The 26,247-nt window shown below is 35.6% G+C and overlaps 2 protein-coding genes across 5 annotated transcripts in view; one reads left to right on the forward strand and one right to left on the reverse strand.

Annotated features, from left to right (window-relative positions):
* The window catches only part of ptpdc1a (protein tyrosine phosphatase domain containing 1a), a 14,105-nt gene extending 12,712 nt beyond the window's left edge, over window positions 1-1,393 (reverse strand). The window contains exon 1 of one of the 3 annotated variants that reach the window (XM_016238445.1): window positions 1,280-1,393. Coding sequence is in view for 1 of the 3 variants with exons in the window: in XM_016238424.1 (XP_016093910.1) it covers window positions 1,209-1,236 (28 nt within the window). In the remaining 2 variants the exon portion in view is untranslated. Of the gene's footprint in view, window positions 1-1,208 lie in introns of all 3 variants that reach the window. The other 2 variants (XM_016238437.1, XM_016238424.1) reach the window with 2 other exon arrangements.
* Window positions 69-6,553, forward strand: barx1 (BARX homeobox 1). Of its 2 annotated transcripts, none has more exons than XM_016238470.1 (5): window positions 69-147; window positions 2,463-3,096; window positions 4,109-4,400; window positions 5,917-6,001; window positions 6,095-6,553. In XM_016238470.1, the coding sequence occupies exons 2-5, from the start codon at window positions 2,895-2,897 to the stop codon at window positions 6,260-6,262; spliced, it is 747 nt and encodes a 248-aa protein (XP_016093956.1). In that variant the 5' UTR covers window positions 69-147; window positions 2,463-2,894; the 3' UTR covers window positions 6,263-6,553. The 2 variants fall into 2 exon arrangements, with proteins under 2 accessions (XP_016093956.1, XP_016093951.1); XM_016238465.1 differs by lacking the exon at window positions 69-147 and adding an exon at window positions 588-606.
* Window positions 6,554-26,247: the final 19,694 nt, after the last annotated feature.

Raw genomic sequence — 26,247 nt, forward strand, 5'->3', positions numbered from 1 at the left:
CCTTTAGTAAAAGGTGTTCACATAGTCAATAGACCTTATTTAGGCTGTAAGTGATAGAAGTAGATGTTGTTTATTTGTAAAGACCGCTTTAAATTCAATATGGCCTCTAATAATTAAGGTTTGTGCCACACATTTGCTAATGAATTGGTGAGTTTTAAACATTTCAAAATTCTAAAATATGCCTGATCAATTTAGATGGAGGCTTATGATAGTGCATAGTAGAGTCTAGACTGACCAGGGGTGTCTTGTAAGAAGCTTGGTGGAGCACATGGTTAAGCACACAGTAGATTAACACACTAAGCTTTTGCTGAAGTGGTCCCACAATATTGCATGGCAAATGGTTATAACCCCCACTGGTTAATTATGCAGTTTAAAACGACATATCTGAACAGTGAATGTAATGCACACATGCAGCTAGTGGAAGACTGACCTAAACTGGCCTTAAATTAAAAAATAAATAAATAGATCGATAATTAGATCTGCTCATATATAGCCTATGCACTGATTCTTTGCAATCCAGTATTCACATGATGTCGCCTAGTGGTTGAAATACAGAAGCGCTCCCACAAGAGGCCACCTAGCCTACTATGTAGAATATTATTTTAGGTGAATACTGAGAAGGGGTTGAATGTGTATAACGATTTCTTTTTCTTTCTTTCTTTCTTTCTTTTTAAGAAAATGTCTTTACAGAAATGTCCCTGACATTATCTTTATTTCTGTAACGTGCAAATAGGTCAATTCAATATTTAAAATAATAATAATAATAATAATAATAATCACACAACAAAACGTTACAACAGTCATTATAATACTGAACATCCAGATATAGGTACGCACTTTATGAAAATATAATAGTATGATTTCGCATGATGAGACAAAGATAAACCGAGTATGATAAAGAAGAAAGAAGATGAAGAAAAGAACGAAAAAGAAAATATGCATGCTGTATATGGCGTCAATGTTAAAATCGACGACGCGCCATAAACTAACATTACTATACTTTAAAACATCCTTTCTGTCAAAAGACAGTACACATGTAATTCTCAGTGGTCTATTCTATGCCCGAAGGTGTGACTTTAGCGCTGACATGCAGTGTCTCTTTACAATTAAAGATATCTGTGTTATTTATGACATTTTCAATATGAATCGGGATTACATCAAATAAAATAAAATAATGAACAAAAATAAAAAAAGATGTAATAATTTGCCTCGTTTCTGATGAACATGCCTGAACATACCACCTCAAACAGTAGGGCCTATTTTCATTGCAACACTTCACCATGTTAAATGGATTCAGGGCATTTTCAGGGGGGAAAAGCTAGCCTACTTCTCGTCTTCACAAGAATTTCATAACGATGGTGAATATCCTATAAATCAGTAGTTGTCAATTCCAGTCCTGGGGTAACACTGCTCTCGTATCTGACGCCCTCGGTTCAGTTCATGGATCTCCCTTCATAACGAGCTGATGATCTGAATCAGGTGCGTTAAATAAGAGAGACGTACAAAATGTGCAGAGCAGTGGTACCCCAGGATTGGAATTGAGAACCACTGCTATAAATTATTCAAAATTGTTTTATTAATCATCGAATTATAAAAGCGCAAAATAAGACGTAAAGAAACGTTTTATATTTTTCCATTAGGCTATAAATTATCACAAGCAAAATGTTAAACTGTGTGCCTATACTGCACTTAAAAAGGACAGTTAAAACCTTTTTTTTTTCTTTTTGAACTACATTAGGCCTATATATATATATATATATATAGCCTATTAATATTTAAAGTGCGTTGCATCAGCGCAAATAATATACCGGCGAAATATTTACTAATATTAAGTTCTTTAAATTCTCGCAAGACATTTTTGCTGACGTGTTTTTAAAGACCCTAATCTCTTAAATTTGAATTTAATATAACATGTAATAGATATTTATTAATAACCATGAAAGGCCTTATTGCTTAAAAAGGTTATGTGCCATTCTATGATAAGCTCATAGCCTATCTTTGTTTCGAGAGGATTTATTCAGTTTCATTTTGCCAAGACTTTCGTTTATTTTTTTGCAAGTTTAAATGGAATAAAATAATGTGTCTCTAATGTAATTTAATTATACAACCTATTTCTTTGTTAAGCTTATAGGCTGTACACAAGAACGCGATTAATCAGCAACAAATAAACTTCGAAAAGAGAAATCTTGTAGAAATCAAGTGCAAAAAACACATGTAGACCTAGATGTATAAGACCTACAAAAAGTCTTCAAGTTCAGAAATGGAAGCATCTTCATAGAAAAAGTGTATTCAAATCATTTTTATAGGAACGGATTTTTTGTATTTTAGGATAATATAAAAGATACGACCAAAAAGCATTACTGACCCGCTTTAAAAGTAAACTTATTCAAATGATCGAAGACATTTAAAAAGGAGCACGACAAGATCAATGTTTTGACTATGTGTTTTCCCTTTATTTACAGAGGGTGTCCAAGCATGCCGAGGAGGAGGTGTGGCGTTGTGCTAGACCTCCTTAAACTCGGATGTCTATGTTCCTGATTCAGAGCTCGGGTTGGTGCGGTAAGAACAGAAACAGGCTGCCCTTACTGGGCGGATCAGACTTCTCACTCCAGCTGCGTGGACGGGACCACACATTCACAAACTCCTCAAAAGAAAAGCAAACAATTTCACTCGTATTTTGAGCGTTGAGCGTCAGTCAAAGTCTTCTTTACGTATTTCAAAAGTTCTCCACAAACGTAAGGATGTTTTTTTTTAATGATCATCGCATCTAAAAATCTGAATGGACATTTATGCCTCGGTGCCTCACAAGGACATCTGAATCCTCGATGTGACCTCAAGGTTTCTACAGGCTTCCAGGAGGTTCGGAGAACATTTGCTACGTTAAAACTATAATAATGCAACATCCTTTGGAGATTGGGGCGCACTACTACCCCCCGGATGTCCATCCAGACCAAAGGTCTCACAGGTACAGGAGTTTCATGATTGAAGAGATTCTTACAGACCATCCGGATCACAAGATATCAAGTCCCACTGGAGACCTTCTCAAATTTGGAGTACATGCCCTTTTGTCCGCCAGACCATACCACAACCACTTAGGTAAGTACCGTGGCCTTTCAGTCAGACGATATTTTGAGATCCGGCATGGGCAATCCCTTAATCTTAACCTTCTCTTAAAATAGGGACATTCAAATTGCACAACCTCTCGATTTGCCTACTCAAAGAGAAAAGACTCCACATTGTCTCTGTGGACCATACACAAAACAAATCAGATATCTCAGATCGAAATATATGCAATGCAATGGACCGAGCAAACTTATAAAAATCGCAAATGCACGTTCAGTTCAGGCCCCACTGCGTGCATTTCTTGCTTTTCTATTGATGCTCCGGGAAAGAAAGTTCTTACCAGCCCGTGCTAAAAAAAAAAAAAATCAATTCATGACAATAAAAAAGTGTTTCATTTGCCGCCTTAAATTGTAAAATAAATAATAGTGGTGCCAAAGTTACAGATTGCATTGATACATTTATTGCACTTTTCAACATCTTTGAATTTAATTACAGATGAAGAAAATTCAGTTGAAACTGCAAAAATCGAGTAGAGAAGACTAAAATTATTGTGATGAGTTAAACGTTTGGAAATAAAGATGTTGTAATTAAAACATTTTTACACGGAGGAAGCATAATGCAGCTAATTTCGAGGTTGACGTACAAATATTCATGTATGAAAAATAAGACTCAATTTGTAAATGATACCACCCGTTATGGATGGATAGATGTAAGCAAAAATGTATCTAAGATTCCATTTAAATAATCAGTCTGTTTATCGAAGATTTATAGTATCTTTCGTAAAAATTCAAATATCAAAAGCATATAATTGAACTGTAGCTAACAGCTAGATCGATCAGGAAAACTGTTATATTATGTAACTGATATTATTTTATAAGCTTATATAAAGTTGCACATAAAATCCATTTTCACCATGATGAACCATTACGGATTCATCCAAACGCTTTTTTTTTCTAACTGATATGAAAATGTCACTATCACCAAGCTGTAGTTCCGACTAGATTATCATGACTAATACACACACATATAATTGTTTCAATTCCAGTCCTGAAAGCAGACCAGACCAGTATCCTTAAGTTTCCAGTGTCTCCTCTGTCCTGCTCGCTCGGGGCGCCGTTGGGCTCTGCGCTTCTGTCCGGAGCTGCGGGTCTGCAGATGGGGTCTTCGTCCCATCATCTCCCGCTGGACCTCCATCTTCGGGGTAAACTCGACCCTGGAGCTGATTCAGTAAGCAAGACTAAGAAAGGAAGAAGGAGTAGGACTGTGTTTACCGAGCTACAGCTGATGGGCTTGGAAAAACGATTTGAGAAACAAAAGTATCTCTCAACTCCTGACAGGTAAATTTGTCCGCCAGACCATACCACAACCACTTAGGTAAGTACCGTGGCCTTTCAGTCAGACGATATTTTGAGATCCGGCATGGGCAATCCCTTAATCTTAACCTTCTCTTAAAATAGGGACATTCAAATTGCACAACCTCTCGATTTGCCTACTCAAAGAGAAAAGACTCCACATTGTCTCTGTGGACCATACACAAAACAAATCAGATATCTCAGATCGAAATATATGCAATGCAATGGACCGAGCAAACTTATAAAAATCGCAAATGCACGTTCAGTTCAGGCCCCACTGCGTGCATTTCTTGCTTTTCTATTGATGCTCCGGGAAAGAAAGTTCTTACCAGCCCGTGCTAAAAAAAAAAAAAATCAATTCATGACAATAAAAAAGTGTTTCATTTGCCGCCTTAAATTGTAAAATAAATAATAGTGGTGCCAAAGTTACAGATTGCATTGATACATTTATTGCACTTTTCAACATCTTTGAATTTAATTACAGATGAAGAAAATTCAGTTGAAACTGCAAAAATCGAGTAGAGAAGACTAAAATTATTGTGATGAGTTAAACGTTTGGAAATAAAGATGTTGTAATTAAAACATTTTTACACGGAGGAAGCATAATGCAGCTAATTTCGAGGTTGACGTACAAATATTCATGTATGAAAAATAAGACTCAATTTGTAAATGATACCACCCGTTATGGATGGATAGATGTAAGCAAAAATGTATCTAAGATTCCATTTAAATAATCAGTCTGTTTATCGAAGATTTATAGTATCTTTCGTAAAAATTCAAATATCAAAAGCATATAATTGAACTGTAGCTAACAGCTAGATCGATCAGGAAAACTGTTATATTATGTAACTGATATTATTTTATAAGCTTATATAAAGTTGCACATAAAATCCATTTTCACCATGATGAACCATTACGGATTCATCCAAACGCTTTTTTTTTCTAACTGATATGAAAATGTCACTATCACCAAGCTGTAGTTCCGACTAGATTATCATGACTAATACACACACATATAATTGTTTCAATTCCAGTCCTGAAAGCAGACCAGACCAGTATCCTTAAGTTTCCAGTGTCTCCTCTGTCCTGCTCGCTCGGGGCGCCGTTGGGCTCTGCGCTTCTGTCCGGAGCTGCGGGTCTGCAGATGGGGTCTTCGTCCCATCATCTCCCGCTGGACCTCCATCTTCGGGGTAAACTCGACCCTGGAGCTGATTCAGTAAGCAAGACTAAGAAAGGAAGAAGGAGTAGGACTGTGTTTACCGAGCTACAGCTGATGGGCTTGGAAAAACGATTTGAGAAACAAAAGTATCTCTCAACTCCTGACAGGTAAACACGCTTTTAATGTCAAGTATTTAACGTATTGAAACCAATGTCAGTGTTTCACTTTTTACCCAACTGTATTATCTTGTTATGAGCATAATTATGGACCTACAGTTTACATGCAAAGAACATATTGGTGTTGTCTAAGAAATGGCTTAGTGGACAACATTCTCTTTTACAGAATAGACCTGGCGGAGTCTCTAGGCCTGAGTCAGCTTCAAGTCAAAACATGGTATCAAAACAGAAGAATGAAATGGAAAAAAATCGTAAGTTCTAATAATAAGCATATCAATTATGATTCAACTGACATACCTGTGAAAATGTAAACTTATGTGTAGGCTACCGTTGTTGCTTTGAAGGTGTTGCAAGGAGGTGGGCTAGAATCTCCGACCAAACCCAAGGGCCGTCCAAAAAAGAACTCCATCCCCACCAGCGAACAGCTGTCGGAGCAGGAGGCGATACGAGAAGCGGACCGCTTATCCGACGGCGGTGCTTCTTCACTTTCTGATGCAAACCAAGAGGAATAAATGAGAAGACCCCGATCCGTGCGAATACGTTTGTCTCCGGGACACAGACGGACCTATAATTGGCCTCTTTGGATCATTGTGCACCGATGCCTTTATGTTGGCACTTACACAGACCTAACCACTTGGCCTGATTTTATACTACATATGTTTTGTCTGTTTGTTTGATTACGCCAACTTTTGCGGGCCTCGAAAAGTCATAGTGAACTTTTTCCAGGGACCTGAGGGGTGGTTAGTAGTGAATGATCTTTCTCTCAGCATTGAAGGCTGTAGTATCATGGACTTTTTTATCGGCATATATTGTGCTTTTTACGCTTTTCATTGGTATTTCATAAATATTCTAAAAAAAAAAATTATTAAAAAGTAATTTTTTCGAAAACTTGTGGCAATGTGACGTTTTTTCTTAAACATGGCACCACAAATGACAGCAGCAAAGTCAACCATAATAATAATAATAATACCCATGAATAATGTAAAATTCCTCGTGGCTGTTTTTCGTTTCATGTTGTGTCAGATTCTTGCCCCATATCTCTGAGGCTCATCGAATGCGGGTTGTGTTTTATGCAGAATTGTGTATGGCCTAACTGAGCCCCATCACACCGCGCATTAAACTTCTTTTGGCGTGTTTACGCAGTAAAAGTAAATATGTGGTAACACAATATTTTCGAAGTGAGGTTACTTATTTTCACAGAAAGATCCTTTTAATCAAAGACACTGGTTATGGTTACTGGTTAAGAAGTGTCTGAAGTAAGCGATTTGCAGTTTGGTGAATGTGTAGCCCTGTCCATTTTGCACCACAGTATTTGCAAAATGCTAAAATGATCTTATTCAACTGATAAGTTTGGAATTGGGCTTTTTAGAAAATACATATTTTTTCCCCCTCAATTTACCTGAGGTCCAACTTATTTAACGCCTATAGGACCCTTGCCTGATTTCTTGCCTCAAGAAAATATTAGATCTTGAAATAAACAGTATGCTAACACATTATAATTCATTTTGATAATAAAATAAACAAATAGTATTACATTAGACCTGCATAAGGCTTATAATGCAGATCATTAAGTTGTGCATTCAAACCGTGTTATTAAACTTTGTTTCATATATTATCATACGGACTACATTTTTGAATATTGGCCCACACCAGCTAGCTACTGCTTTGCAAAGCATTTACAAAATATTTGTTATTGATGTGGCCTAATGAATGTTACCGTGTAAAGTAGGCCTAGTAATGTACTCCAGAAAAACAAAATCGCGTATTTTGCAACTTCTGGACAAAGTTATTGATATTATCAATCAGCATCAACCTGACGTTTTGCTACAGCAGAACCAAAGACGAAATGATTGATAAATAATTTGAGGAACTGTCTGGTCTGATTAAAGTCTTGACTATTCATTTAAAATATTTTATTGTAAATAATTTTTTTCTTTTAATAATTTTTTTAAATACTTTGTTGCTTTCAGTGATCTTGTTCTGTCATTGAGTCACTGTCTCTAGACATATGCTCTCGTACCATACGATATGTCGCTCTTCTAACGGACACATATTTGATCAAAAACACGCTCAACTCGTTACTTTAATATCATTTTATAGATGAACGTAACGGAATCACGAACAAATCACAGTTTGCTCAGTTGATCAGTTTCATAACATGTGGCTGTACCTACAAAAAACGAGACGGGACATGGTGGGATTTTCATGAAGTCCATAATGTAATACACAAATTAGAACACCAATGACTAGCTGTTAAAAAGCTCGTCAGATGATCATCGAACAACGCAGGAAATAATCGAGACTTTTTTTAATAATAAGCCTATTATTTTACAGGCCTAATAGTTTAGTCTGGCTGGACGAAAGTGGAGAAAATTAGCCTACTGACGATACCCTGCCTGGAATATAGAGGAAAATATAGCCTACTTTCCTTAGTGATTTGGTACAATTAATTTCACATGCTCCTGGTTTTATTTGACCAATGAGAATTCCAGACACGGCTATTAATCAAAATCCTGCAATCCTACGACGCGCTGCAGTGCACAATTGTCTTGGTTAATTTGTATAGGAACAGTTCACTTGGTTCTGTATAAATTCTGGAGGCTGGAGTTACAGGATCATCATTCAAGAACACACATAAAACAGCGGTAGCCTACTCATCAATAGCCCATGGCTGCGTACAATAACAGTAAAAAACATGAATTAGGCTGTATTTAGCCGCGTGGCAAGGTTCCTTTCTTTTTTTCTGAATTAAGCTGCCCAAACAAGCCCACAGTCTCTGTTCGCCTTTTCCGAAAACTCCTTATATTCAAATTACTTTTAAGCTATTTATATTGACAGAATCTATAGTCTCCATAACACATATATTTTTCTCAAACACTGAAAAGAATGAAATTATTTTAGAGATCTTTCAGCTTGGCTATTTCTGACCCTCCTGACACCATCAAGCTCACACACATTTGCACTTGCTGTTGCGCCTGGAAATTCACTAATACATCTAATTACATACATGTTTAACTGTATTTAAGTGCAAAGTGAAATAACTTTTATGTGAACGCCACATCTATGGAAAAAGTGACAAATTTCCCCCTCAATTTACCTGAGGTCCAACTTATTTAACGCCTATAGGACCCTTGCCTGATTTCTTGCCTCAAGAAAATATTAGATCTTGAAATAAACAGTATGCTAACACATTATAATTCATTTTGATAATAAAATAAACAAATAGTATTACATTAGACCTGCATAAGGCTTATAATGCAGATCATTAAGTTGTGCATTCAACCCCCTCAATTTACCTGAGGTCCAACTTATTTAACGCCTATAGGACCCTTGCCTGATTTCTTGCCTCAAGAAAATATTAGATCTTGAAATAAACAGTATGCTAACACATTATAATTCATTTTAATAATAAAATAAACAAATAGTATTACATTAGACCTACATAAGGCTTATAATGCAGATCATTAAGTTGTGCATTCAAACCGTGTTATTAAACTTTGTTTCATATATTATCATACGGACTACATTTTTGAATATTGGCCCACACCAGCTAGCTACTGCTTTGCAAAGCATTTACAAAATATTTGTTATTGATGTGGCCTAATGAATGTTACCGTGTAAAGTAGGCCTAGTAATGTACTCCAGAAAAACAAAATCGCGTATTTTGCAACTTCTGGACAAAGTTATTGATATTATCAATCAGCATCAACCTGACGTTTTGCTACAGCAGAACCAAAGACGAAATGATTGATAAATAATTTGAGGAACTGTCTGGTCTGATTAAAGTCTTGACTATTCATTTAAAATATTTTATTGTAAATAATTTTTTTCTTTTAATAATTTTTTTAAATACTTTGTTGCTTTCAGTGATCTTGTTCTGTCATTGAGTCACTGTCTCTAGACATATGCTCTCGTACCATACGATATGTCGCTCTTCTAACGGACACATATTTGATCAAAAACACGCTCAACTCGTTACTTTAATATCATTTTATAGATGAACGTAACGGAATCACGAACAAATCACAGTTTGCTCAGTTGATCAGTTTCATAACATGTGGCTGTACCTACAAAAAACGAGACGGGACATGGTGGGATTTTCATGAAGTCCATAATGTAATACACAAATTAGAACACCAATGACTAGCTGTTAAAAAGCTCGTCAGATGATCATCGAACAACGCAGGAAATAATCGAGACTTTTTTTAATAATAAGCCTATTATTTTACAGGCCTAATAGTTTAGTCTGGCTGGACGAAAGTGGAGAAAATTAGCCTACTGACGATACCCTGCCTGGAATATAGAGGAAAATATAGCCTACTTTCCTTAGTGATTTGGTACAATTAATTTCACATGCTCCTGGTTTTATTTGACCAATGAGAATTCCAGACACGGCTATTAATCAAAATCCTGCAATCCTACGACGCGCTGCAGTGCACAATTGTCTTGGTTAATTTGTATAGGAACAGTTCACTTGGTTCTGTATAAATTCTGGAGGCTGGAGTTACAGGATCATCATTCAAGAACACACATAAAACAGCGGTAGCCTACTCATCAATAGCCCATGGCTGCGTACAATAACAGTAAAAAACATGAATTAGGCTGTATTTAGCCGCGTGGCAAGGTTCCTTTCTTTTTTTCTGAATTAAGCTGCCCAAACAAGCCCACAGTCTCTGTTCGCCTTTTCCGAAAACTCCTTATATTCAAATTACTTTTAAGCTATTTATATTGACAGAATCTATAGTCTCCATAACACATATATTTTTCTCAAACACTGAAAAGAATGAAATTATTTTAGAGATCTTTCAGCTTGGCTATTTCTGACCCTCCTGACACCATCAAGCTCACACACATTTGCACTTGCTGTTGCGCCTGGAAATTCACTAATACATCTAATTACATACATGTTTAACTGTATTTAAGTGCAAAGTGAAATAACTTTTATGTGAACGCCACATCTATGGAAAAAGTGACAAATTATGTTACAGGCTTGTAGTTACAGATAGTGTGGTCACACTTTCTCTTCAGAGAGATTTATGAGCCTAGATAGTAGATAGAATCCAGTTCTATAATTTAGATTTTTTCTTTCCAATTAAATAAATGGGGCTATTATAAACATAGAATTATTTTCCAGTGCACTATAGCAGGTTTTATTGTAGTTTCATTTTTTTCATTTGTAGTTTTTTTTTTTTTTTTAGATGGGGTAAATGCTGCTGGTGGCCAGTACATCAAACACATCGTGCCTGTAGCTGTCAGATCCAAATGTGCTGAATAAAGGCCATACATTTTGCCTCCAGCGAGTGTGTCACCCAACATGAAAATAATTTACATGTTTTAAAAGTTATTGAACCTTATTGAACATAGTAACAAAAATAAGTAGGATATGAGAGGGTTTCAGGAATTGTATAATGGAAATGTTAAAGTGTGTGTGTTTTCCAAAAGAATCTTAAATTTCATTAATAAAACGTCGTTGCAGTTTTAAAACTAACAAATATGTTAAACTTTTTATGAAAAGGCGCATAGAGTAGGAGAGAGTGGTCTGGAGTTCACAGGGGCAGCTGCAACATTCATTAAATCATTCTTAAATATCATTTTGCAATTTCTTTATTTTATTTGTGAACAGACAGAGTCTTCAATAAGTGAAATTGGCTGTATAAAAACAAAGAACAGCAAATGGAAAAAACATTTTCAACTAGCAACCATGTTTTGGTTAATTATTACAATACATTTGAACTACAAAATATTAATTTAATCAAAATAGTCAATCAAAATAATCAAGACACTGAAATTTAATTATAGCCTACTTCTGTTACCTTCTGTGAAAGTTTACTGAACTGGGGCCAGTTGCATAAACATAACCATTATGTTAAGACTCTGTCTTAAGAACTAGCTAGACCAAATGGTAATAAGTCTTACTTTTTAATTTCAAATTAGACAAATTTATTATTTTATGTACCTTTCTTTTTAAAGTAAATCTCTGTCTGTCTCTGTGTGTGTGTGTGTGTGTGTGTGTGTGTGTGTGTGTGTGTGTGTGTGACAAAGAGAGGGTGAGAGTGAAAGAAATTAGTCCACCTTAGACTCAAACTGATTTTTTACCTATTTACTTAAATAAAAAGGAGAGATACCTAACTATTGAAAGTGGTTATTTTTAATCCCTAAAATTACAGTTTTATAATGTCATGGCAAACTTTTACATCAGTGTGGTATGGGACAACGTGCTGGGATGGTTCCAACAATGTGTTGCAACTGTCCTTACATTGACAGCTGTGATAAAACTTGGTATATTGACTTAACACAGTATCTTTGAACCATGCTAACTATGCCTATTAGAAATGAAGAAAACACAGATTAAGATGATATGGCTTTACAATGCTTCACACAAACAGCTTTGTGATCATAAAAAAAAATCTGATCATAAAAAAAAAACATTTTACCATGAAAATTATTTTTTGTAGAAGGAATGGTCACATGTAACTGATTTCTTCCAGGAAGGATGCGCTGCTAATTGAGCATGTGCAGTATGAATATCATCACTGTAGCTCATTCCTGATTGAATATGTATACATGTCGCAACTGCCCCACTCTCCCCTAACACTAAAAAATAGATATTAATGACTCTTGATATTTGTACAAAATCAATGAATAAAGAAACATAAAACATTTATGAAACTAGCATGTACATATACAGTTCTTTAAAATAAAATACTTCCTATTAAATATTACTTTAATAATGGCAGTCACCAAGATATATATAGCTACAATATAGCCTGCCTTTGGAGGAAGAAGAGGATGGTGAAGAGGAAGAGTGGAAGGCACTCATTTGAAATCTTTGTTAGGGAAACTTTTTTTATTGAACTGTAATAATTATTGCAGTTTGTAAAAGAGAAGGTCTCTTTTTTCTCTAAAAGAGAAAGATCTTTTTAAGTTGGACATAATGGACACTTACAAACACAGAGTAACTAGAAATACAGTGGACATCTGAAGTGACTTGTCATTCATCACCTCAATCTAGACCAAATACAAAATTACATAAATATCAAAAATCTAACCACATATCATCATGTAACAAAGCAGATTTGTAACAAATGTGCTGTCCTGAACTGAACAGTCTATCCCTTGAATATCCTCTTTGCTGTATTATTATAGGTGCCTGCTCCATATGCAGGTCTTTCCACGCAATATAATAACCAACAATTATTTCCTTTTGGGGTTCATGACACTAGTTGAACTGAATTACAAGGAAACAAATGCTGGTGACAATTATTAGAGTGAAGTGATGCAGAGGACACCATAATCTACTGTTACAGACAGATGCTTACTGCAGACCATGTTTTATTTACACATCTGTAGCGGTTAAAGAGACTAAAATGTCATGAAAACACAAGTACCGATCACTCTAGTGGTGCGGGGGACTTTAGGAGACGTAACCATAGGATAGTCATTTTAGTTTAAGTTTCTGTTCCACAAGACACTTAATACTTTTAAGTGCACAAAGACAACAGTACTCGTTTTAGGAAATAAACCCTGTGCAATCCCATAGAGCTCTTCCTTCCTAATGGGTCATTTAAAGTTCTCTACAGTATTTCCTGTGTTATTAGCATGGATTTCATCTAAACAAAAGAGATGGGTTTATAGTGCAGGTGCTGAAATTTCGCTCAGAAGTATTTAGCTTGAGAACTTGTATTGGCTGTATAAAAACAAAGAACAGCAAATGGAAAAAACATTTTCAACTAGCAACCATGTTTTGGTTAATTATTACAATACATTTGAACTACAAAATATTAATTTAATCAAAATAGTCAATCAAAATAATCAAGACACTGAAATTTAATTATAGCCTACTTCTGTTACCTACTGTGAAAGTGGCCAGTTGCATAAACATAACCATTATGTTAAGACTCTGTCTTAAGAACTAGCTAGACCAAATGGTAATAAGTCTTACTTTTTAATTTCAAATTAGACAAATTTATTATTTTATGTACCTTTCTTTTTAAAGTAAATCTCTGTCTGTCTCTGTGTGTGTGTGTGTGTGTGTGTGTGTGTGTGTGTGTGTGTGTGTGTGACAAAGAGAGGGTGAGAGTGAAAGAAATTAGTCCACCTTAGACTCAAACTGATTTTTTACCTATTTACTTAAATAAAAAGGAGAGATACCTAACTATTGAAAGTGGTTATTTTTAATCCCTAAAATTACAGTTTTATAATGTCATGGCAAACTTTTACATCAGTGTGGTATGGGACAACGTGCTGGGATGGTTCCAACAATGTGTTGCAACTGTCCTTACATTGACAGCTGTGATAAAACTTGGTATATTGACTTAACACAGTATCTTTGAACCATGCTAACTATGCCTATTAGAAATGAAGAAAACACAGATTAAGATGATATGGCTTTACAATGCTTCACACAAACAGCTTTGTGATCATAAAAAAAAATCTGATCATAAAAAAAAAACATTTTACCATGAAAATTATTTTTTGTAGAAGGAATGGTCACATGTAACTGATTTCTTCCAGGAAGGATGCGCTGCTAATTGAGCATGTGCAGTATGAATATCATCACTGTAGCTCATTCCTGATTGAATATGTATACATGTCGCAACTGCCCCACTCTCCCCTAACACTAAAAAATAGATATTAATGACTCTTGATATTTGTACAAAATCAATGAATAAAGAAACATAAAACATTTATGAAACTAGCATGTACATATACAGTTCTTTAAAATAAAATACTTCCTATTAAATATTACTTTAATAATGGCAGTCACCAAGATATATATAGCTACAATATAGCCTGCCTTTGGAGGAAGAAGAGGATGGTGAAGAGGAAGAGTGGAAGGCACTCATTTGAAATCTTTGTTAGGGAAACTTTTTTTATTGAACTGTAATAATTATTGCAGTTTGTAAAAGAGAAGGTCTCTTTTTTCTCTAAAAGAGAAAGATCTTTTTAAGTTGGACATAATGGACACTTACAAACACAGAGTAACTAGAAATACAGTGGACATCTGAAGTGACTTGTCATTCATCACCTCAATCTAGACCAAATACAAAATTACATAAATATCAAAAATCTAACCACATATCATCATGTAACAAAGCAGATTTGTAACAAATGTGCTGTCCTGAACTGAACAGTCTATCCCTTGAATATCCTCTTTGCTGTATTATTATAGGTGCCTGCTCCATATGCAGGTCTTTCCACGCAATATAATAACCAACAATTATTTCCTTTTGGGGTTCATGACACTAGTTTAACTGAATTACAAGGAAACAAATGCTGGTGACAATTATTAGAGTGAAGTGATGCAGAGGACACCATAATCTACTGTTACAGACAGATGCTTACTGCAGACCATGTTTTATTTACACATCTGTAGCGGTTAAAGAGACTAAAATGTCATGAAAACACAAGTACCGATCACTCTAGTGGTGCGGGGGACTTTAGGAGACGTAACCATAGGATAGTCATTTTAGTTTAAGTTTCTGTTCCACAAGACACTTAATACTTTTAAGTGCACAAAGACAACAGTACTCGTTTTAGGAAATAAACCCTGTGCAATCCCATAGAGCTCTTCCTTCCTAATGGGTCATTTAAAGTTCTCTACAGTAACAAGTCTTCTAAGCAACATGATCACTTTCTATGATGAACATACCAAAATGTAAGCCTTTATTCACTTAATTAAACCAAACCATGTGGTAAATATTGTGATAAATGAACATGTATCAAATATGGCGACATGAACCTCAAACGCAAACATCAAACCTCACTCGTTCCCCCCAAGGTTGGTGTCGCCATATTTAAAGGTGGTCACTCTACACTTTTTGTTCCTTTGACTTACATTCATACGAATACCAGTTCCAGAGACAGGAAACACAAGCTTATGTGAATTTTGATGCGTTCCAAAGTTCAAGTTTGGTGGACTCTGATCTGCTCAATTTGTATCATGTGACCAATAGAAGAAGGATATGTCATATGTCTTTCAAACTGGAAAGAAGCATGTTTGCAGCATTGCCAGAGATTGGAGTAGATGTATATTTTTGTAGATATTTTTTATTATTATAATGTTGAATAATCTAGTGTGTCTAGTGTGACTTTGTTTGTGTGCATTGATCAGTGTTTTGATTGGATTTTAAGACTCATGTTGCTTTTATTTCCTTTTTGAAGCTTGAAAGGTTTGAGTCCCATTGACTTATATAATATGGAGAAAACAGCTTCAGAATATCTTCTTTTGTCTTTTACATAATGAAGTAAGCCATTTGAATTCAGAATGACACGAGGGTGGGTAAATAATGTCAGAAGTTTTGAGTAAACTATTCCTTTAACTAATACATTTAATGAGTTCATGCATTCTCTGGGAATCGATCCCATGACCTTGGCACTGCTAGCACCATGCTTTACTAGAATGCTGTAATAAGTTGCTGTTAGTTGTTGCCATGGCAACCTGCACCACGGCCACTGGCTGCATGCTAAAATACAAAAGTCCTATTCATTGAAAATACATTGTGAAACATTTGAAAAATGTCTAAATAAATGCCTATTGCTATGCCACATTTATCAAAGCACATAATAAAAGACTATTTCTGAAGAATGGCGAGGTGATGACATTTTTACGAGAGGAAAATTCTAATATAGAGTGTATATGGTTTAAGGGTCTCTATGCCTCATTACTATACATGCACATTATGATCTATTCACTGGGTTGAGCACTCTGAGCTCCTGGGCGATGCTGTTCAGATCTCACTTGCCGAACTCAGCGAGCGAGGTGTGAATAAGGTCTCCACTGTTCCTGTGTTCTTACATGATCACGCCAGCAAGAGGGCACTCTCTCAGAGCCCAGCTTTAAAATAAACTCAATTTGTATGTGTCTCAAAGCCTAACAGTCATAGTTTGTAATTCCTAATGACCAAAATGTGCACGCTACTCACTGTAATGCTCAAAAGCAGGCTTTATTGCGTCATTGTACAAACAGTACCAATACACGTGTTGTCTTCGCCTCCTCCGCTTTCGATCGGTTATTGTGTGAGTCACATATTATGTAGTCATTTTCGGCTTGACCTATTCCGTCCGCTGCAGCAGTTTCCCTGCAGTAAGTCAACAGAAAATATGTTTTGACATAGCATGAGTGAAGAGGAATCATTCTGGAAAATTAAAAAAGAGGGAGATCTAAAATTCATTAAGGAAAAAGTACTTCATTTCCCAGTCCTAATGAACCCCTATCAAAAGTAATATTTCTCCATGTAAGTGCTGAGACTTTCCTAAAGTGCAGCAAATGACTTCTCAAAGACATCAGACTAATGGGAGAAGGCATTAGAGCACATAAACAAGGACATCATTCCAGCTGTTCGGCTGCCAATTTGATGTTCCTTTTTTAGCCGTGACAACCCCCCCGCCCTTCCTCCCATCCCCAACCCGTCCATTTATCCTATAAGCACCGTTTGCAGCAAATGTCAGCCCCCTGTGATTGATTTGAGATGGGCGATTCCCTGACTTCATGGTAGTATAAAGCAAGACAGCTGTTGGAAGAAATCAAATTCCAGCAGGAGCTGGAAAGACTTATTTTTTCCATCTCTTTAACTGAGCTATTGGCTCTGACCAGACGAGTAAATAAAAAAACACGGCCACAATGTGGCAGGAGGTGACCGAAGCATTCATTATATAGCAATTATTGCACAAAAAAATCTTTCCTCTCAAAATCTAACTTGAAAGTCAATCCCACTTTTTAAAGACTTTTCAGAAGACATGACAAGCAGTGAGGATATGCTTCTCTCTGAACCCACTTGTCTAGATTTTCTGTAACTAGTTCAAGACGTGCACATGACATATAGGAGAAGGATCTGACCAAGTGTTCTTATTTATCCCTTTTGTGGGGATCGTATAATGCTGTTGCTTTACAGACTGGCATTTTTGAAGTAATGTGTTTTATGTATTCAAAATCAAGTGAAGTGTTCTAAGACTAAAATTCCTCTTGTACTACTTACGGACAGATCAGCATTTTGAAAATGCTACAAAATTGCTTCCCAAAAGACTCATACAGAAATAATAATTTGACTGATTATAATGGAAATTTGATTAAATCAACTGAAAATGACTTCCATCTTCCATATAAGACTGACTAGGAAATACATTTGTTCCAACTTATTTGGAAACTGATCTGTGATGTGGGCATTACACAGCTGGGAAATCACACCACTGCCCTATTATATACAAATAATTATCAAAAACAGAATTTTTGGACATAATTTTGAGAAGACATGGATAATAATGTTCATCTAGCCATTTATCTGTGGTTAGGAGTCAACTGTAAAGGTCAGTAAAGGGTAGACACATAGCCAGACTTTTGAGTTGATGCACAAAGTCTGGTCCTCACTGCATCTTATATTTTATCATACCGGTTGTGTGGTTCTCACTGACACCAATCATGTAAAGAGGAAATCAACTTAATTCTAAAAGAGGTACAATGGCAGAAAATATTATTTCTTAGCCTACAGTCATTTAACAAATGTAGGCCCACTATACATTACTGGAATATAAAATCATAACACAAATGATATGTCTATGGCTGGAAGATTAAATGGAACCTGTGTGCCATGAATAATAATAAAAAAACTTTAAAAATAGTTAAATTAAGCAATATTTTTTCCCCCTGTCTGAAAAAAATGTCAAAAAGCTGGTTTGATACAACCATTTTGTTAACAGTCAGACATATTTAAAAAAAACAATGTGCCCTTCTTTCTGGAAAGATAAACACAGCCAAAAAGAAAGGAACTGGTAAGTTCAATCAACACTTTTTGTATGCAGTATGCATCATATGGTCAGTGAACGGACTGGACATCCATGGGAATGTGGTCTGAAGCTGAGACTAAGTGGAGTGTAACTGCTACAGGCTATATTAAGAGCGTTCAAATCAATCAATCACAGCCATATAATAACAGATGGATTCTGTACGAACACACAAAACAATACAGTTCAACATAAGAGCCTCCAAACCAGGCCACTCAGCACGCAGCATAGAGTGGCCTGCACCACACTTCTTTTCACTTTCATCAATTTATAGCCTGAGTGTATTAGCTATGATTTATGTCTTTTCCTGCCTTTAAAGGTCTGGATCTCATAAAATATTACTTAGCTCGCTCTATTCCTGGTTCCTCAAACCACATAAACATATTGCAGTAAGAAATGGTCATTGAGCAAAGTGTTATTTTAGATTTTAGCATTCTAAATAAAGTAGTCAGAGACGACGGGCAGCTGGATTAGTATATGCTGGGGGTCAGTATGTAACTCTAATTAAGAGGTTGAAATAATGCAATATTGTTTCTCCCTATTCTGCAGTTTCTTGTCAGAGATGTTATCCCACGTCTTTGAATGACCTCAGGACTTCCGGTCATTTTTGTTTAGTGAATGCTACGTAATCGTAATGGTCTGGAAAATAGCAGCGAGCCGGTCACACTCAGTTGTTTTTGTCAGTGTTTATACTGTAAGATGACGATAGTTTAAGTTGGGAATAGAAAGTCTTTAACACTGTAATCACTTCCTTTTTTCTCTGCAATGTGTACACAACAATCAGTGGATAAAAATGTGGGTTACAAGTCCATTGTTGTAGACGTAGGAAAGAAATATAATTTTTTCAGCATCCAGATGGGCTGCATTTGTACAGAGTACAATGGTGACATTGCATCCTTGACAAAATTGAGAACTAGACTTTTATTGTAATTTACACACACAAAAAACTAATATTACGTTATATGAGATCAAATAGTGTGAGCAAAGTCCTATGAGAGGAGACAGTGTTGTGAAAGATATAATGAAATAATGACCGCACAATCATTTTATTTCTATATATAGAATAAAATGTGTAAAGATGTCTCTTATGCTCACCAAGGCTGCACTTATTTGATAAAAACACAGTAAAAATTTTACTATTGTGATATATTATTACAATTTAAAATAACTTTTCTATTTAAATGCATTTTATAATTTATTCAGGATTATTTGTTATTTTTTTCTGGATTATTTGATGAATAAAGATGCATTTGAAATAGAACCTTCTGTAATATTATATGTTCACATTCGGTTCTTTTTTTTTGTCTCTGTTTTTTTTAAGATAATGGATAGTTTAAGTTCTGAATAGAACGTCTTTAACATTGTAATTATTATTTTTTTCTGTAATATGTGTACACAACAATCAGTGGATAAAAATGTGGGATATTTCATTGTGGTAGACGTGGAAAGAATTGTTCTATTATATATAATGTAATAATAGGTCTATATAGAAATGCAATATACAGAGCACAATTGGGACATTGCATCGTTGACCAAATTGGATTTCACTAGCATCAGAGTGAATGTTAGTCTTTAATGTGATTTAAATACTAAAAAGTATTTTTCTTATTACAGCCTAATAGTAGATTTACATTATAAACTACATTTAGTTAAAATGTTGTTTACCCAAAAATGAAAACTGGCATCATTTACACACACACAAAAATAAATAAAAATAAAATTGAAAACCTTTTTATCTATTCTTGTCCACATAATAAAAGCTAATGGGACCCAAAAATGGTAAGCTCTAAAAAGGACGTATAAATAGCATCAAATGAATCCCAACGGTATATTACAAGAAAAGAAAGGAACTGGTAAGTTCAATCAACACTTTTTGTATGCAGTATGCATCATATGGTCAGTGAACGGACTGGACATCCATGGGAATGTGGTCTGAAGCTGAGACTAAGTGGAGTGTAACTGCTACAGGCTATATTAAGAGCGTTCAAATCAATCAATCACAGCCATATAATAACAGATGGATTCTGTACGAACACACAAAACAATACAGTTCAACATAAGAGCCTCCAAACCAGGCCGCTCAGCACGCAGCATAGAGTGGCCTGCACCACACTTCTTTTCACTTTCATCAATTTATAGCCTGAGTGTATTAGCTATGATTTATGTCTTTTCCTGCCTTTAAAGGTCTGGATCTCATAAAATATTACTTAGCTCGCTCTATTCCTGGTTCCTCAAACCACATAAACATATTGCAGTAAGAAATGGTCATTGAGCAAAGTGTTATTTTAGATTTTAGCATTCTAAATAAAGTAGTCAGAGACGACGGGCAGCTGGATTAGTATATGCTGGGGGTCAGTATGTAACTCTAATTAAGAGGTTGAAATAATGCAATATTGTTTCTCCCTATTCTGCAGTTTCTTGTCAGAGATGTTATCCCACGTCTTTGAATGACCTCAGGACTTCCGGTCATTTTTGTTTAGTGAATGCTACGTAATCGTAATGGTCTGGAAAATAGCAGCGAGCCGGTCACACTCAGTTGTTTTTGTCAGTGTTTATACTGTAAGATGACGATAGTTTAAGTTGGGAATAGAAAGTCTTTAACACTGTAATCACTTCCTTTTTTCTCTGCAATGTGTACACAACAATCAGTGGATAAAAATGTGGGTTACAAGTCCATTGTTGTAGACGTAGGAAAGAAATATAATTTTTTCAGCATCCAGATGGGCTGCATTTGTACAGAGTACAATGGTGACATTGCATCCTTGACAAAATTGAGAACTAGACTTTTATTGTAATTTACACACACAAAAAACTAATATTACGTTATATGAGATCAAATAGTGTGAGCAAAGTCCTATGAGAGGAGACAGTGTTGTGAAAGATATAATGAAATAATGACCGCACAATCATTTTATTTCTATATATAGAATAAAATGTGTAAAGATGTCTCTTATGCTCACCAAGGCTGCACTTATTTGATAAAAACACAGTAAAAATTTTACTATTGTGATATATTATTACAATTTAAAATAACTTTTCTATTTAAATGCATTTTATAATTTATTCAGGATTATTTGTTATTTTTTTCTGGATTATTTGATGAATAAAGATGCATTTGAAATAGAACCTTCTGTAATATTATATGTTCACATTCGGTTCTTTTTTTTTGTCTCTGTTTTTTTTAAGATAATGGATAGTTTAAGTTCTGAATAGAACGTCTTTAACATTGTAATTATTATTTTTTTCTGTAATATGTGTACACAACAATCAGTGGATAAAAATGTGGGATATTTCATTGTGGTAGACGTGGAAAGAATTGTTCTATTATATATAATGTAATAATAGGTCTATATAGAAATGCAATATACAGAGCACAATTGGGACATTGCATCGTTGACCAAATTGGATTTCACTAGCATCAGAGTGAATGTTAGTCTTTAATGTGATTTAAATACTAAAAAGTATTTTTCTTATTACAGCCTAATAGTAGATTTACATTATATGCTTAGCATAATGTGGTCAATCCTTCTTATTGAGTCACATTCAAACAGTTGTGAAATCCTGCTAATATTAGCCAAGCCAACAGCTGACTAACTCTGTGAAGTAAAATAATGTTAAAATAATGTTAATGTAATTTGCAAAGGCGTATTAATGTTTATGGAATTATCAATGCAGCCAAATATTGCAGATTGAAATGGCTAATTGATAATGAATCCCTTCTCTCTCTCTCTCTCTCTCTCTCTCTCTCTCACACACACACACACACACGTTAATTTGTGACTGATGAATATTACTCTAACAATGCCAAGCAGCTGAGCCAATCAATCTGTCGGTTAGAATGATCAAGACTGTTTATATGATGCTGCAATGGACAAATACAGCCAGTAAGACACAGTTTACACCCATAAACAGCTGTTTTGCATCAGGTACGTGGTTTAGCCGGCCGTTAAGGGCGGCTTAAATGACCCCAATCAGGGAATGACAGAATATTTGCCAAAAAAAGCAGCTTTTTTGGTTATTGAAACCTCCATTTTAAACTCCTACGTTTTCTGTGAAACTTTACAGCGCACGCTGTGTTTTGCAGGAAGGATGAATGAGAGCAATTCCAACGAAAATACCAAACAAGCTTTCAAGTGTGAGTCAAAAATGGAAAAAAGTTGTAGAGACAGCAAAGGCGATTTTTTAAAGCCCACCCAGTCCATACTCTTACATTCATCCTTTTAAGACTCATTCAGTGATGGCTAATTGGGTATTAATGTGCCAAAAAAATCTAAATGAAATAACACAGAACTTGCCAAGAAAATCTAAGAGGAACACATCTCGCGATTCAGCGAGGAGAGCCGCACTGGGATTTATGACATGTTAATGCGGTCGACGACATGGCAGTCCGCGCCAAGGCATCACACAGCATGTGCACTAAGGAGCCGGGTCTCTTAAACATGCTGATCAAAATATTAATGCTAAGAGTAAACACAGGCCCTTTATCTGACAGTGATTTACATTACAAAGACCTTAATCCAAGAGCGGGCCAGTGCTTCCCTCATTAGCAACAACTTTTACCTCACACTTCTCTGCGATGCACACAGGTGGATGCACTACTCTGGGTGACTCTTGTGTTTATGTTATCTTTTCATAAGCTCTAGTCGAAATTTGTCAAACTGCATCATTGTTTAACAATGTGCCAGTCAAACTAAGGTGGGCCTCTCCCCTTACCTTGCCCTCGGCAGTTTCAGTCATACCGAATTTCAAGAGTGAAGTCGGGTCCATTGACTTGCTTTTTCACACCCTTTTTTCATTTGCTTCTGCCAGGGTCTGCCCATGGAAAGGTGTAACGCTGTTCACCGAAGCTGACAGGACGGGCAGATGGAAAAAAAGCACTCTCAAGTAGATGCACATAAGTTATGACTGTTAAAAAAAGTATAATTGCTGAATTGTTTAACATAGTATTTTCTCATAGGGGTCAAAGTTATGGAAACTGTTAATGACATATTGCACTAAAAACCGAGACCATGGAAAGTCAGAGAAATTTGTCACCATTTTATTAAGAAATGTAGAGGACCTACCACAGATATGTGTACTTACCAAAGGGTTGTTTTTATGTGTTCCACAAAGAAAGGTGTTAACTTAATGCAGCTATACACTCTTAAAGAATCTTTATTGGCTTTTTCCACAAAGAACCGTTAACATCCATGGAACGTTTCCACTGCACAAAAAGTTCTTTAGATTATTCAAATGTTTTTCACACTAAGAAAAAAATGGTTCTTTTTGAGAACTGTTCACTGAAAGATTCTTTGGAAAACTCAAAATGCTTCTTCTATGGCATCGCTATGAAAACCCACTTTAGGAAACTTAATTTTTAAGAGTGTAAGAATAAATGTATAATTTTGTAGGAATAAAACAGCAAAATCCAAATTGACAAAAGAAGCCTGCATCTGGAAAGGACACACTTTTACTGAGAGACGTTTTTCCAGATGAGAGTAGGATTCAAGAATGTGTTAATGTGTTTAAGACAATCAACTGAAGATTAAGCTTAATAGCACTTGCAGATCTTTGTTTTGACAAGTGGAAAAAAGCCCCCAAAATAATATTTACAGCAGGCGAGTATCTTTTTACTGCATGGTGGATGAGCTTTGAATCAATTTAGCTATAGGCAGTGTTTGATTCTTTTTTTCTTCTTCTTCTTTTTTTTTTTGAGTGGGGCTTTCACCTTGTGCTAGACAAAAAATTACAAATGAGGTCTTGGCTGATCCATTTTCAGGGTGTGCAGGCCATGAACACAGACCATGGCTGGACGTCATGAGTGAAGGTCCATATGGTCCTATCAGTGTCTCTGCATCAAATCTAAACAGGCTGACATTTTGCAGGTGCTGAAAAACACTGGGCGCAACTTCCTCCATGGTTTATAAAAGAAGACAAAGGTCAAGGCCTCCCAACACTACATCTGATCAGTCCCATCATTCTCTGTAAATTCTCTGAGCACAGTGTGGTACTGAGGACTTGATAATGTGCAGTTGCAGCTAGAGACTCTGATTGATCATTGACTTAAAATAACTTTTGTATATAATTCAACTTCCCACTTCAACATAGCAGGGGGGAGAGAGAGTATCTGCCAAGGCTGCATTTATATGATCAAAAATACAGTAAAAACAGTAATATTCCGAACTATTATTACAATTTAAAATAAGAATATATCAGTCTAACATGCTGATCTGATAGCCAAGAAACATTTCTTATTATTATTGTTATTAACAGTTGTGCTGCTTAATATTTTGGTTGAAACTGTAAAACTGTGACCTGTTTAAGCATTATTTGATGAATAGAGCATTCCAATTAATAGTGTTTATTTAAAATGGAAAATCTCTATACAATTTTTTAAAATGTATACTGTCACATATGCTCAATTTATTGTTTTAATTATATATAATATATAAAATATACATAATTATATATTAATTATACACACACACACACCAGATAATAATAATAGTATGTAAAAAAAAATAATAATACAAATATTATATCATTGGTTGCCTGTTGATAAGTCTTTAAGCTATTCATCATCTTTATATCAAATGCAACCAGACCATGAACCTAAATGAAACCCAAACACAAAGAGAGGGGACTTTGCCTCCTCCTCAACGCCCCCCATCCCGCACTGACGCAGCCCCTCCTTTCAGAGGTACAGAGGTGAAGTAACAGAAATTGCATGCGCTGGAGTGCTGAAAGGCTCAACCTCTGTGCCCTTCTTCTGTCACGCTGAAATTAATAACCGTTGATTTGTATTTAATGCTCAATTTCCTCTCTATTATTACAGGCAGTGTAGCGATGGGCTTGGTTTGAGACAGAGTTCACATGACAGCCTTTCTCTTTTCCTCTCTCTTTTCTTTCTCCCACTCTCACTCTTTTTCTGCAGCATGCCAAATGGCTTGCACAAATGTTGCATGCATGTCAAACAACATCTCATTACAGAGTCACTTTTGGGGCTGTTAGTGCGTGCATGGAAAAATGGGAGAGTGTGTTTTGGGTTTAGTGTTCAGACTTTAAAACAGGAACGAAATATGTCCCTTACACTGCTCAAAATACACTGATGATGTTTGGTTGAGAGAAGTGTGAACATTCTGGTTGATATCTTAGGCTTTGCGCCCACAGCGGAGGGGAAGTCGTGGGCATTTTGTCTCAGGTCAACAAAACAAAGAGAATCATTACAGTCATTACAAAAGCTGACTGAAATACAAAGCGATGTTGTTTTATGGAGAGGAATGCCCTAATTTTTCTTCAGATGTTCTCAGAGTTAATGTTTATTCAAATTGGGTGAAACATCACACCTCCAACTATTAAAGAGCCATTCAAGTTTTGTTCTGCATCATGTACTTTAGTTGGATTTTTATGGTGTCATTTGTCAAACTTCATACCTTTCAGTAACACATTTGTCAAAATTGATCAAAGTCAAAATGAAAAAAGATTTCAAACACATGTAGTCTTACTACTCACACTAAAGAAAATAGAGAAAAAATGACACGTTGTTTAATCAGGCATAACGTATTAAAGTGATGTAGACTGTGATACAGTATTACAAAAATCACTGACAATTTGGAAAACCCCATCAGTCATCTTTTAGCCATTAAATGTATTTATTTTTATTTAGCTATTTTTAAATAGCCAAGTAGCAAACCACACTTGGATATCTGGCACAGATCTTCTTTGATTACGGTCTTGC

The sequence above is a fragment of the Sinocyclocheilus grahami genome, unplaced genomic scaffold (genome assembly GCF_001515645.1).
Source record: "Sinocyclocheilus grahami isolate Dianchi unplaced genomic scaffold, SAMN03320097.WGS_v1.1 scaffold20.1, whole genome shotgun sequence".
Classification (NCBI taxonomy): Eukaryota; Metazoa; Chordata; class Actinopteri; order Cypriniformes; family Cyprinidae; genus Sinocyclocheilus; species Sinocyclocheilus grahami.